We start from the raw sequence: 14,084 nt of genomic DNA on the forward strand, positions 1-14,084 counted from the left end.
ATAAAGATCTAACACAACTACAAAGATAGCCTATCTTGGCAGGTTTCCAAACAACTTTTTTAGCACTTATGAGTGCAATAAATTTAATACTTAAAATTACAATAAATATTTTTAGCCGTGTTCATGGCCATAGTTGATGTAGAGTGCACAAATAATGTTATTGAAACTCGTTTTTTCCAATTTTCGCCTTTTGGTTTTCGATCATGCCAGAAACTGTTGCTTGCCGTTTTACAGACTTTTTTCCTTCATCCGATTTCTTGGTGAATCTTTTTTTTTTTTGCAGCCTGACGTCCCTCAGATTTAATGTGCTTTTCAAGTACATCTTTTTTTTTTTCCACTCCAGACTAGTGATGGGCAGAACGGGTCTTTTGACCGAATCGGTTCTTTTGGATCAGTTCCGTGAAATGATTCATTCAGAACGATTCGTTCATCTCGTTCATTTCGTTCTTTTCTGTGTATGGAATCTGGCTCTTTTATCAGGTGTCGTAACTCGTTCATCCTTTAGAGTATTAGCTACGTATTTTTGTATTTGAACATTGCTTTTCGTAGCCAGTGATCACAGTTGCGTATATGAAACAAGATTATTTATATCTTATTACTTTTAAAGTTACAAATATTAATATACAGGCTATTTACACTCTAATGACAGTAAAGTGTTTACATGTAGACCAACACATTTAGAGAAAAAAATACAAAATTTAATACTACTACCGCGATTCAGTACCGTATGAAGAGAGACAAATGAAATTAAGTACATTAATTAACCCAAAAATGGTAAGTGTGAACGTTTGTAGTTACTGTCCCTGTTATTTTTAATTCATACGGTTTTTATTAGTTTTTATTTCCAAATTTGTGTATGTGAATGTGAAAAAGCAATTTTAAACCACTACTTAACAGTTGACATTTTCAGGTATAGATAATTTTCATGTTACCCTATTTTATTTGATCAGTTATCGTTTGCTCTTCTGAACATGCGCACGCTGTGATTACTAATTCTTCAGACTCCTGACGTCATGAATCATTTCACGAACGAATCAGACCGGGCGCGTGACCGGTTCTCTCATCTCGTTCTCTCCACGTTTTCGTTCTTCCGAATCTTTCAAGGTACCGGCTCTCAAAGAGCCGGTTCTTTACATCGCGAACGAATCGCAAGATTTCGTTCTCTCAAAGATTCGTTCTTTTTGAACGAATCGTTCACGAACGACCCATCACTACTCCAGACGGCAATTACAAAATTGCACATTAAAATATTCGTATCACTTTCGTAGAACTGTTCATTTTTGTATTCATGTATGCGATCGCGAATGGAAATTACGTTTCGTCCCATTTTTACCACGAGAAATAACAGTGTACAACACATTCACGAGTATGCACGTATTTGTAAACACACCACCTTCCACAGACTACACAAGAACGCGGCTTCCACGTGAAACACAGACAGAAAATGGGCGCGGCAAAGCAGAGATGTCGCAATATGGTGGCCTAAAAACTTGTACTCTGCAAGATGACGGACACTCTTCCAGCTAGTTGTTCTTTGCTTTGTTTACAATTGCGAGTCACGGATGGCCATTTTTCATTCAATATTTACGAACAATAGTGTTGTGAATGACGTGACAATAAGATACTTGTGCTGAATACGCCATAAAATGATGGTTTCTTTTGATACTGAACTGAAACGAAATACAATCGGTAAATAAATTGTGTAGAGTGAAGACGAATCTACGTTTTTTTACCTTGATTTCGCATTTATCTCGGAATAGTCTAGATTTCGCATTTTATAGCGGAAAAAATATAATTTAGCATATTTTCGCATCTATTTCGCGAAAACGAAAAATCACCATCCCTATGCATCTATCATTTATATATAGGTTTTGTAACATTGTTAATTGTTTTATAAACTTCGGTTTTTTGACGTCCGTCGAATTACAGCTGTGAATTGCGAGCAGTTTTATTTGCCACCTCGTGGCCGATGTCAGTGCTGGGGTGAGTGGTCGTTGTTACGTCGCGAGGGCTTGTTTGTTCCGTGCTCGCAGGCGGCGACGACGCACGGCAGGGGCACAGCGGGTCTGAGGCCGCCGGCGGTGAGGGCCCGGGGCCAGGCCAGGCCGGCCTCGGGCCTGCCGCGGCCCGCGGGTCCCGGCGGTCCCAGCAACATTCCCAGGATGCAGTCCCGCATCCCTGCTCCCAGCGGCATGAGGTCAGTCCCCCCCGCTCGTGGCCGAGTCGTTTGCCTGATGCCGTGGAAGGTCTTTACTCCGGCATGTTCTGCAATCCGGCACGAATTCAGCACATCTCGTTAAATTATCGGGCAGCATTTCTAGTTCGCTCAATGCTTATCGTTACTTTGGTTTTCATTTCAGTACAGTGTTCACTGGTTGAATTTAATATTTGGTAATCCCCTTACAACTATATTGAAGTTCAATAATTAAAAAAAAATATATTTATGCCAAGCATGATAAATATGTATGCAAATTTATGTTTTTAATTTCATGTCTGTGCGAATCGCACAATTTCCGCACCCGCCTCTAGAATCCGCTGCTGGGAAACTATGTCGGCTATTGAATCATTTGATTAGCGGAGGGAAATTTTGAACTATGTAATGAAACTGCTATGATAAAAGCAAAAAAGTTCTATGAACAATTAATGCTCTAAAGTTTCCTTTTGGGATTTGTGAACTTTGGTTTGTGCCATCCGCCACAGATGGCAGCACCGTAGTTATACATTTCCATTCCATTCATGAAATTACTCATATGAAATGTGGTGAAAAAAAAGCTAATATGTTACCCATAAATTAAATAAAAAAGTAAATTTGGTTGGCGTGGTTCTGAATGTGCTGGATTAGAGACCTTATATGGTGTTGAATACATTTTTTTAAAATTAGAATCTTGGTTGAATGAATACTTCTAAAGTATTCCTCAAAAATGTTATGGTCACCATACCTGTCCCCTAAACTTTGACTGGCTTGTGACAGAGTGGTCAGACCACTTGCTTCTCGCAAAGGCGTCAGGTCCTGGGTTTTTCTTTTTATATACTGTTTCCGTTAGCCGGTGGGTTTTTTCAAGGTATTTCCCTTCCCATCCACCGAAGCACTCTGAATGCTGGCTTCCCTCTTATCTCATCACCTCTCATCCATCTAATAGGCCCAGGGGCCAGAAAAATTAGCATTTTACTCCTCCTCCTCATTCCTGCATTAACTGCAATATTTTGTTCTGTCATTTCAAACATAAATGCTATTTTAGCATATCTTCTAAATACAGAAAAACCTCGTTAACGACCTCTCACATTTTCCAGGAATAATGTTATTGTAGGGGGGGGGAGGGGGGTTATCCTAATAAACATTTAGGGCCTGTGTATGTGTGTATGTAATGTGTGTATGTATGAATGAATGTATGTATGAATGTACCGTATTTACCCGAATATACTGCGACTCTGAATATAATGCGACCCCTAACTTTCTGATTGTGTGTCTAGAAAAATAAAATCATGGAGGAAACCACAGTTCAAACACAAAGTTATAGAGAGGAAATCATAGTTAAAAAAACACAGCACTTATTTTGTTGAAATTTTTAATTAAATTTGAAATAAAAATTAAATATATAAACTTACCCAGGCAAATATAAATTTGAGTTTGTCACAACACTAACAAAATTAACATCAACAGAATTTGTTATGATGCTGGTAAGGCAAAATCATTCACTGTCAATGTCTGTACCGCTGCTGCTGCTGCTGCTGCTGCTGCTGCTGCTGCTGCTGCTGCTGCTGCTGCTGCTACTACTGCCTTGATCTTCATTTTGCCACAACATATCATCTTACGTGCCATCCATGGCATTTGAAATGCAGCACTTCTTAAAACCACGGACGATGGACTCTGGAGTTATCCTTTTCCATGCAGTGGAAATCCATCTTGCTAGCTGCAGAATTGATGGTTTCTTCATTTTCCCAGTCGGTGTGAGAGCATGGTCACCTGCAAGCAGCCAATCACTATATTGTTGGCGAAGGTGATCCTTGAACGGCTTGTTTACCACAACATCGAGGACTTGCAGCTGGCTTGTCATTCCCGCTGGAATAACAACCAAGTCTGTGTTAAAATTACATACCGCAGCTTTAACCTCAGGTGTCAGATGTCCCCGAAACGCATCAAGAACCAACATGCCCCTTTTCTTCAGCAGTGCACCGGGGCGCCGATTCCACACAAGTCGCAACCATTCTTGCATCAAATCACTCGTCATCCAGCCTTTTTCTTGACAACGAATGAATACGTCCGGCGGAAATGCTTCTTTGGGAAGTGTTTTTCTTTTTAATATGATGAATGGTGGCAGTTTCCTGCCGTCTGCCAAAACAGATAACATCACCGTGACTCGCAGCTTTTCATTACCAGTCGTGCGCACGGTAACAGTCTTGACGCCTTTTGTATCAACGGTAGTGTTGCGGGGCATGTCAAAATAAACTGCTGTTTCGTCTGCGTTCCCGATTTGGCCGTACAAATAGTCGTGTTGTTTACGCAAACCAATCACAAAACGCTGAAATCTAGTCAATTTCTCTTGGAAATCTTTTGGCAGCTTTTGTGCTAATGATGTTCTGCGCCGCAAACAAAGACCGCAACGGCGCATCATTCTCACGCACCAACCAGTACTAGCCTTGAAGCTAGTCCGCGGAATATTTAACTCCCGGGCAATTTCTAGGGCTTTTAAACTTATTACTTCTCGCGAAATAGGCATCCCGTCTCTTCTCTTCTCTTTGATAAAATTCACAACGCGGGTTTCAATATCCGAGAACCGTCCTTTTTTTGGCCCTCTGAATGCTTTCCTGGTACTACTTGCGTTTTTTAGACGAGGCAAATCTTTCCTCCAGTTACGCACGTTACTTTCAATGACGTCGTATTTACGAGCAGCTTGGCAGTTGTTCGTTTGAATGGCATAATTTGCCACAATAATCTTAAAGTTAGCATCGTAACTTCTTCTCAGCCCTTTAGGCATATTTAATCGTGTACTCCCACGCTTCTCTACAGTATCCATGTTATAAAAAATCTCTCACTTTCTTACGATGCAAAACAAAACTTACGTCACAATAACACAGCACAAGCGACCAAACAAACGACAATCGCTTCTACCTAATACTGACCCAAGCTGAGACTAGCAGCGCTGTTACTTCACGTTTTAGCCGCATCGCTGGCGCCTGCCGTGACCTTGACACAGTTGTCTCGCCGCGCCGTTTCAAAACATTCCTCCGGCGGCAAAACGTACGTTTGCGATTATACTGCGAGACTCACTTTCGGTTCCAGCAATTTTGGTAAAAATCATCGCATTATATTCGGGTAAATACGGTATGAATGTATGTATGAATGCATGAATGAATGAATGCATGCATGCGTATATATATATATCCAAGAAAAAAAGATAACCAAGAAAAGCATATTTGACAACCCCCCCACCCCTTTAACTTCACCAAAACGAGGCACATTGTGCAACGTATCGTTTAACGAGCACTAAGTCCATTTGACACTGATTGCATAAGGAAAATGAAGGGAATTTTCATTAAAATGGTAAATTATTATACGTGGGGCGCCAGAGAGCAGGAAGCCCACAAGAGTGGGCGAGACGTGAAATGTTACGAAGGGTGGAGTAGGGGAAGACAGACAGCAGCCAGCTGTGCCGTGCTTGGGTTAAAGGAGCGAACATTTTTTTGTCAGCCAATATGAAAAGATAATACCTTGTGCTGTCAAGATAAACATCACCGGTAGCAGTCACATCCGTGCACCTGGGAGGTCGCTGTATATGTCTTACTCAAAAAACACATAATGGCATGTCACAATAACAGTCCTCATTTCTTACGTTTATACCTGTGTTTTCTACATGATCTATTCATGTTTCTTTGACCCCTGTTTTTGAATGAATCTAACCACAGAGCGGTCCAAGTGTTGTGTGTTTTTTTACAGACAAATATAAAGTTTTTGTCAGTTTGTTGATAGTTACAATACATTCTTAACTCTCTTCTGGGTAAAATTAAGTTAATAATGTGGTTATGTCTCTGACCAACTATGTTAAATTGGCCTTTTTCTGTATAAGTTTTCTTTCAATTTTATTCACTGAATGTAGTAGAAAATAACATTCCTCCACGTATATATCAGTAAAAAAAAGACCAACAATGTTGGATTTTTTTTTGCATAACAAAAAAAATTTTGTGCTCTAGAAACTTTTCCCGAATCTCTGGATTCCTCACATCCCTTCCTATTTTATCACTTTCCCTCAATAAGTATGCATATTATTGTTATAAAAATGTGTGATTCAACAACTGTTTACAAAATCAAGTCCAAAAAAGTGCATCGGTCTTCCACAGTCATTCACCAAATCAAACCAAAAACGTTGGGTAAATGTGTAGTCGTAGTAACAGAAGCAAGCGATATCACAGTGGTTGACAGCCAGCCAGCGGGAAGTCATGCCTAGCACTGTGGAACCGTTATCTTTGTGGGAGGGGGAATAGGATCAGACATTTGGTGGGGTTATCTCCTGCACCTTGTGCAGTACAGTGCTGGCCAAGAGAAAATGAGAGGGGGAATAGGTTCAGACAGTTAGTGGGGTTGTCTCCTGCACCTTGTGCAGTACAGTGCTGGCCAAGAGAAAATGGGAGGGGGAATAGGGTCAGACAGTTAGTGGGGTTGTCTCCTCCACCTTGTGCAGTACAGTGCTGGCCAAGAGAAAATGGGAGGGGGAATAGGGTCAGACAGTTAGTGGGGTTGTCTCCTGCACCTTGTGCAGTACAGTGCTGGCCAAGAGAAAATGAGAGGGGGGGAATAGGTTCAGACAGTTAGTGGGGTTGTCTCCTGCACCTTGTGCAGTACAGTGCTGGCCAAGATAAATACAACTCAAATATTTTTCATATTTTCGAAAAGGGGTGGTAATGGATAGGTAGTCATAATAAATGGGGTCGCAACAACAGGGTTTTTACTGTTTTTTTTTCAGCTTAATTAGTTAAAACTGTCATTCATTTATAAAATTGCCACATATGTAAGTGCGACACATTTTTTTGACAATCTGCTGGTATCAGAAACAGATATCCTGAATGTTAAGATGGTGTCTCTGAGGGACTACATATTCTCACTAAAAGCCAATTTTTGACACAATTTTCAACGAAAGCACTGCAACTTTTACCTAATTCAATATTTGCTTGCAATAAAAAAAATGCACCATTTTCAGCATTACAAAATCAAAATATTAAATGTGGAATGAAAAAAATTCATAGGCACAATCATAAACAAGCATTTGATTTGGGATTTTTTACTATACACCTAATAAACAAAGTTATTTTACTAACTGTCTTGAAATGGTAGTGTAATGAATCACGTCCAAAATTGATAGTACAAATATTTGACATTTATAAGGTGTAAGAAACAGAAATTTGTTTGTCTTGTATCGCATACCAGTATTTAAAAAAAACATCATGAACTGCATAAATGAAAGGGAATTTTCTTGATTTGGACAAAATGTAAATACATTAGTAGAAACTCTGTTTAAATTAATAGTTACATTCAATCTACTGCCATGTTCACACACAGTTATAGCTCACTTGCGGCATTTACCTATGACACCAGAGACATTGCGACTTGTACCAAATACTGTAGAACTCAATACCAAACACTCTGGAAATCATGGAGTTGACTCACTGCATTCAGCACTTCTAGCAAGAGTTATGCCATATTTAGGAATGAGGATTTGATATAGTTACGAATTTTGGTAAATACTAAAATATTAGTGTAAGCTTTGAGAAACAATTTTTATGGCAATGTATCTAATTAACATATCAAAAATTACAGAATGAAGAATGATGTGTGCTAGTTAGGTCTGTGATGTTAAATCAGCATTGACATAGAATAATAATGGATGAGATGCACTGCGAAATCGTTAAATTACTGAGTGCAAAATAACACAAAATAATAATATTTAGCTACGGTAAAATTAAATGTAAATACATGCCAGTCAACTCTTTAATGTTTTCCCTGTAAGAGTATCAAAGAATTTGAAATGCCGGTTGGTCGTATAAAAATTAAATAATTAACAGGCGCTATGCACAATGGTTTGAAATGTAAAGGTGGATTTATATTTTTCAGTACCACTGCTTCCATTGATTTGTATCATCAAACGATTGCCAATCTCGTCCGTTTGCCACTGGAATTTCTTTCCTGTCTGACATTTTTGCATACAAGAATTTGCTATGCAGTTCACCTCTGGACTGTACAAAGTGAGTGAGTGTTTTGTGTGTGTTGTGTCGCAGGGCTGCACGTTCGACGCAGTCGCTGAGGCCGCAGACGAAGAGCGCGTGGATGGACGGCTGCTACTGATGGCAGCTCTCTTCCCTCCCCGTTCTCTCGTTTGTGTTTCCACACCGCAGAGTGCCTAGTTGGCGGGAGCAGTGGAGTTGTCGACGTGACAGAGAGAAGGCAAAAAAAGGTGCTCAAGGAGTTTCGCCCGCTCTTTCAAACGCTCCCCTCACTGCTCTTTCGTTCTTACGTAGCATGAAATTTCCAAAATGTAAATATTTTTAGGATGAAAATAACATAGATCTCTATGTGTTTGAGAATTTTGTGGATATTCCATTTACTGTTTTTGACCTTGATTGGTCAGGTTCTTTATTACTGAAAAAATTACTGTTTTGTCTTTTTTTTTGTTTGTTTGCAGCATTAAATTATTGTTTTAGAATATATGTATTTACGCCTTTTTAATGTGGTTTATTCAAGGAACCGTTATAGTTTGTTGAAATGGTAATTTTCAGTGGTTTATAGCATCTGAAAGGTAGATGTTGACATTTCCATCGTACAAAATCAATGCTACTGTAGTGTCTCTTAAGCACTGTTAGAAATATTGAATTATTCATAAACTCTATTGAAACTTATTAAGAATTGTTACCGATAGTCCAGCACATTAGGCTGTTGAAGTCAAATTACATCACATTTAGCTGTTTAGAATGTTGTGCTCTGTCATAGTTTATATTTAGTATTTTTGTGTGTCACATTGGTTATATGAAAGATTTTTTTGGTCTTTATGACATTTGTTGCAGCAGTAATTATTTTAATCCCGTAAAAGTAAGCAGGTGTTATGTTGTTTAAACATTAATATTGCATGACATTCCTTATTTATAACAATTATGTTAGAATTTGTTTAATTGGTAGTTTGTAATAAATAAATTTTAAGTATAAATTTTTTTAGTCAAATTATGCGGTGAACTGTAGCTGTTCGTACATTTGTGGGTTTTTTAAAATCAAATTTTGAGACAAGTTTCTCAAAGCAAAGTGCCAAATTTTTCTATAATTTGTTAGTATTCATGTAACCATCCATTTAGCCAGCCAATAAGTGTAATCCATCCACTGACAATCTAATTATTTCAACAACTAACTAAAAACCTTGAGTCACATTTCTTAAATTTGTTTTATGGCTGAAATGGTGTGCCTTGTTGAAATGCAGTTTGAATGAGAATTATGCTGCTGTAGAAAAATGTTAAAAGAAATACCTAATTTTATTTTTATGAATACCGATGCTTCAAATATGTGACTCCAAGATTCCATACAAAAAAGTTAGCTAAAGCAAACTTTTTGCATTTCCAATGGGTAAGAAATTTTATTGCTAACACTTGCCCGTAGGAAAAGAAATTTGTGTGTTAATCATACTGTGATTTAGTTGCTAAAAATTAATTTGCTTGTTAATGTTATACTGAGATGAACTGAAGGTGCTTTAAGGTGTAAATCAGGTTTGCAGCTATTCCCGGTTTTGTTACTAATTCAGGGCCCTATTTCGTAACATTGTATGTTCCTATAATTCTGTGTACTGCTCATGTAAAGGTAATTCTATTTGTTTTTGTCTGTCCAGGAAAATATTCTATTTTCCCATTAAGAACACTTCACTAGCATTTGAAAGTTCATTATTTCTTTTGTGGTTTATTATTCATACTACGATACCAGCCAGCAAATAAATGCACATACATACTATTGAAAGTTTAGACAGCATATGTAATATTTTTTGGATGCTTGAGCCATTCATTGGCTTCAATTACTGCATTCACCCTAAAATAAGATAAAAGTTTTTTGTCGAAAGAACAACCAAAAATTTGGGGGGTAGGGGGTTGACTTTGTAAAAATGTATAAAATATTATTTATAATTACAGAATTTCAATTTATTGTTTTTTTATATGGAATAGCACTAATAATGTATCGGTTAGGCATTTTCCCACAGATACTAAGCAGGGAAAGAAAAAAAGAGAGTTTATAATTTTATTAGAATCTTGACTTATAATAGGGCATCAACTTATTTTCGCACTTCTAAAAATATTCGTGTAACTGCGTTTTTCAACACACCGCTGTGCTATAGGAGACTCTAAAGATATGTTATGGTGATTCTGCAAGACATTATGAGTAAGAAGGGAAGGTGAATGCAGTTATGTTTTAGTGTACCAGATGTTATATATAGTTGATTGGTTAAACAGATTCACTTTTGACTGTACACATTCATATTTTGTTAATAAGTTTGTGGTGCAATGACAATGTTGACTCTCAGCTTCTTTTGATCTTGGTGCTAGGATGACAATGGGTGTGTTTGATGTCATGAATACACACACACCTACTTTGGCTGCCTGTAATTTAATTATAGCATCCAGTCTAAGGTTTTGGCAATCATTTATGCCAAGTGGTGGTTTGGTTTTGGGTGTCTGTGTACAAGATATAAGTTATACGGCTGTATAATTGCGGTATAATTTTTTCCAGCTTAATATAATGTAAGTTTGTACGATGTCCCGCATTCTCAGATCTCAGTATTGGTTGTTAAGGAATGGCTTGAACATCCATTTGTTTCATCTGCTAAGCTGGGTTTATAAACTTGTCTTGCAAATTTTGTATTTATTGATAAGTATAGTAGTTTATAAAAAACACACAATTCGCAAGACATCCCTAACTTTACAATGTTGAATTGTAAAACTAGAAATATTTTTCACTGGACGTCTGTTCATAACAAAATTCCTAATAATATTTCAAAATCTAAATTACTTTAACAAGTGAAAATGTAAGGCATGTGATAAAAATAATTTTAGCCTTTGTACATATCTGCGTTTATAAAAGTTTTTGGAACACTTCAAATAAGGAAGACAGAAACACAAGAAGTTGATGGTTAGCCAACGATTGCATTTTTTTTTGCCTCGTGTAGTAATTCATAAACCAGTATTCAATAATGACATTTTTTAAAACTTTTTGTGTCTTGCATAGTTTATAAATCTAGTCTTATATGTTGTGTACTACAGTTCAGCCATACAAATGGGTTTACTATCAAACACATCTTGAAACAGTCTAATGATGCTTAAGACTGTGGGTTTAATTTTATGGTGTTTATAATTGTAAGTTTTGTCTGTCTTGTAAAGTTTTTGTGTTACCTCTGACTATTAAAATAGGGCAAGTTGGGGTTGTACGTAATCACCCCATAGTCAGACATAATTTCAAATGCCCTGTAGGTAACCATCAGTTAATTTCACAAGCACTGATAGTTGTAACATTATTTATTTTAGTTGCTTTGTCAAAGGATTGCTATACAATTCATTTCAGTGGCTGTTTGAATGTGTACGTGATAGGTGTTAAAGATGCTGTTTGTATTTATGTAACTAAGAAGATTGAAATAATTGGTAACCTGTATATTGCAACAAGAATGTCATAAATCTCTAGGGATGGGACAGTTCTAAAATTTTTAGTTTACGATACTTTCATATTCTTTGGGAGCATCATGTAAAAACTGAGGAGTGTGTGACAGTCAACCTCTTGAAAATCATTTACACATTCTTGATGGTTACACCAACTTTACTTACAATTGGCTAGTACTGTTTGATGTTCTCGTGACAGGTGTAGTACGTATAGAAATCTGACGAGCAGATACCACGATGCAGGGGTGTGCATTTCGATTGACAGCAGTTAATTCATAATGGCTGCTGACAGTGGCGAAAATCAGTAGAATTCCATTTATGATCTTGCAAACCACAAGTGAGCCCCCTCAGAGAGGGCATTATGTTGCTATCCCCTGAGATGTATGTCAATGGCTGCTGATGCAGAATAAATTTCATGTGACACATCTGTCTATAAATCAACAATAATTCTCGTGAGAGTTGCTGTATATAAATCGACAATAATTCTCGTGAGAGTTATCAACCCTTAAAAATATCATTTACCCCTGGCTCACTTGAATTGTGTTCCATAATGCCCTTCGATTTGTAGTAGCTCCCACAGCCCATCTTACATCATACCACTTGCATTGAGGTTGTTTTGTTTTTGTAATGTTCACTCAAGATTGATTGTAATGCCATAAACCTCACTCATGGCTATATATTTGTAGTTTTTGAAATGTGGCTGTATAATCCAATCTTTGGTCATGGTGCTTAGAATATTAAGAGGGACGTGAGAATCATTCTATGAATTCTCTCGATGGCTCCAGCTAGTGGGGTGGGGGTTGAAATAGCCTTTTAATGAATGTCCTGCCATCTTATACGTAGCATATTTATTTTCACCTCGTATTGTGGGTGTCAAATTCAATTCATCTTACATAATGTTTCACTGTACTGGTAGAAATTTAAAAGGGACCCCCATCCCAGCAGCTGTATAATATGGACATTCTTCACGAGTACATATATAAATGGTAGAGTGTAATTTTCATTTTCACATATTAAAAAAAAAAAAAAAGTGTATAATTTGAGAAATTAAAGCCTGCTAAAACTCTGTATGTGCAGACAATGCACATAGTTACAACTTTTCAGAAGTGAAGTATTTACGTTAGCAATTAGACTTTTCCATCCCTATAGTAATGTAGCAGCATGCTCTCTGTATATACTGTGAAAGTAACTTGGTTTTTGTGCTTGTTTTGCCAGTTGGTTGCATTCTGTAATATGAAAGGTCCCTGACACACATTCTGCAAATCTGGACATTTTGTATGGCAAGTTTTGCCTCCTTTCTTAAATCATAACTTTGGGTTTGCCCCCAGAATTTGGTTAACTGTAAGAAACAATGTAACAGGTTTTGAAATTATTTTGCAACCAAAAGTTAGCTTGATGACAGAAAGTTTAATTGGAATTTACTTACACCACTTAAATGAATAATGTACTGAATATACAGTTTGGAACAGAGTTCATTAGGTAAAGGATTCATTATATATAGTGCATTCGAATGCACATATGAAATAATACACATGAGGCTTCAATGCTTCGTCACTATATATTCAACGAAGATTCTCTGTTATGAATCTATAAACTGACCCCTTTTGTAAAAAGTGTCTCTTCCACCAATAGAAATTTATATTAATTTTTTTTTATCAATCCTGGATTACTTTAAAAACATAACTCATAGATATCTGGCGTACTGTTTTTTTATGAAAAGTTGTGCCAATGGTATTTTGCTATTAATGCAGCTCATTTGAAGCCCAGTTAAAATAATCATGAACCCTAGGAAGCAATGTATTTATTGTGTATTATTATTAATTCTGCTTTTAGTTTGTATCTTTTATAAAGTTGTGTGTATAGTTTTATAAAATTTTATTACCTAAATTAGTTACTTGAAATATATTAAATGAAAATGTAGAGTGTGTTGTTATTTTACCAACTTACAATTCCTGGTACCTAGATTTGTATATATTTTTGTAAAGAAATGACATAGTAGGAAGTGTCTACTTTTTAACTAGTACACTGCATGGAAAATTTATTTTATTGGAATAATAGTTTACACACTAAAAAGTTGAATAGTTACACTATTCACTTCCTGACTCTATCAGCAGATAGGATTTCCATCCGGATTAGACATACTTGCAAAGTTTACAATCTATAAGACAATTAGAAGAAGGTTACATAGTTTTAAAATTAGGTTTAATTAGTGTTAGTTACAAATGAGGCTAATAAAAGAATGTCCTAATTTCAATGGTATTGTAACAGTACAAATAAATTTGATGTATTAAGGTAAACTAACCTAGTTTTTTATTACAAAGTTCAATACATGCACCTTTAGGTTCAATGTATTCCATAAAATTAAGGTTCAACTCTGGGAACTCGTTAGGTAGCAGCGGAACATAGATACAATCTCT

At 36.8% G+C, this 14,084-nt stretch overlaps 1 protein-coding gene across 1 annotated transcript in view; it reads left to right on the forward strand.

Moving 5' to 3' along the window:
• The window catches only part of LOC134536912 (uncharacterized), a 37,031-nt gene extending 23,446 nt beyond the window's left edge, over positions 1-13,585 (forward strand). The window contains exons 9-10 of the mRNA XM_063376992.1: positions 2,034-2,197; positions 8,269-13,585. Of these exons, the coding sequence (XP_063233062.1) occupies positions 2,034-2,197; positions 8,269-8,335 (231 nt within the window). The 3' untranslated portion in view covers positions 8,336-13,585. The remainder of the gene's footprint in view (positions 1-2,033; positions 2,198-8,268) is intronic.
• Positions 13,586-14,084: the final 499 nt, after the last annotated feature.

The sequence above is a fragment of the Bacillus rossius genome, chromosome 11 (genome assembly GCF_032445375.1).
Source record: "Bacillus rossius redtenbacheri isolate Brsri chromosome 11, Brsri_v3, whole genome shotgun sequence".
Classification (NCBI taxonomy): domain Eukaryota; kingdom Metazoa; phylum Arthropoda; class Insecta; order Phasmatodea; family Bacillidae; genus Bacillus; species Bacillus rossius.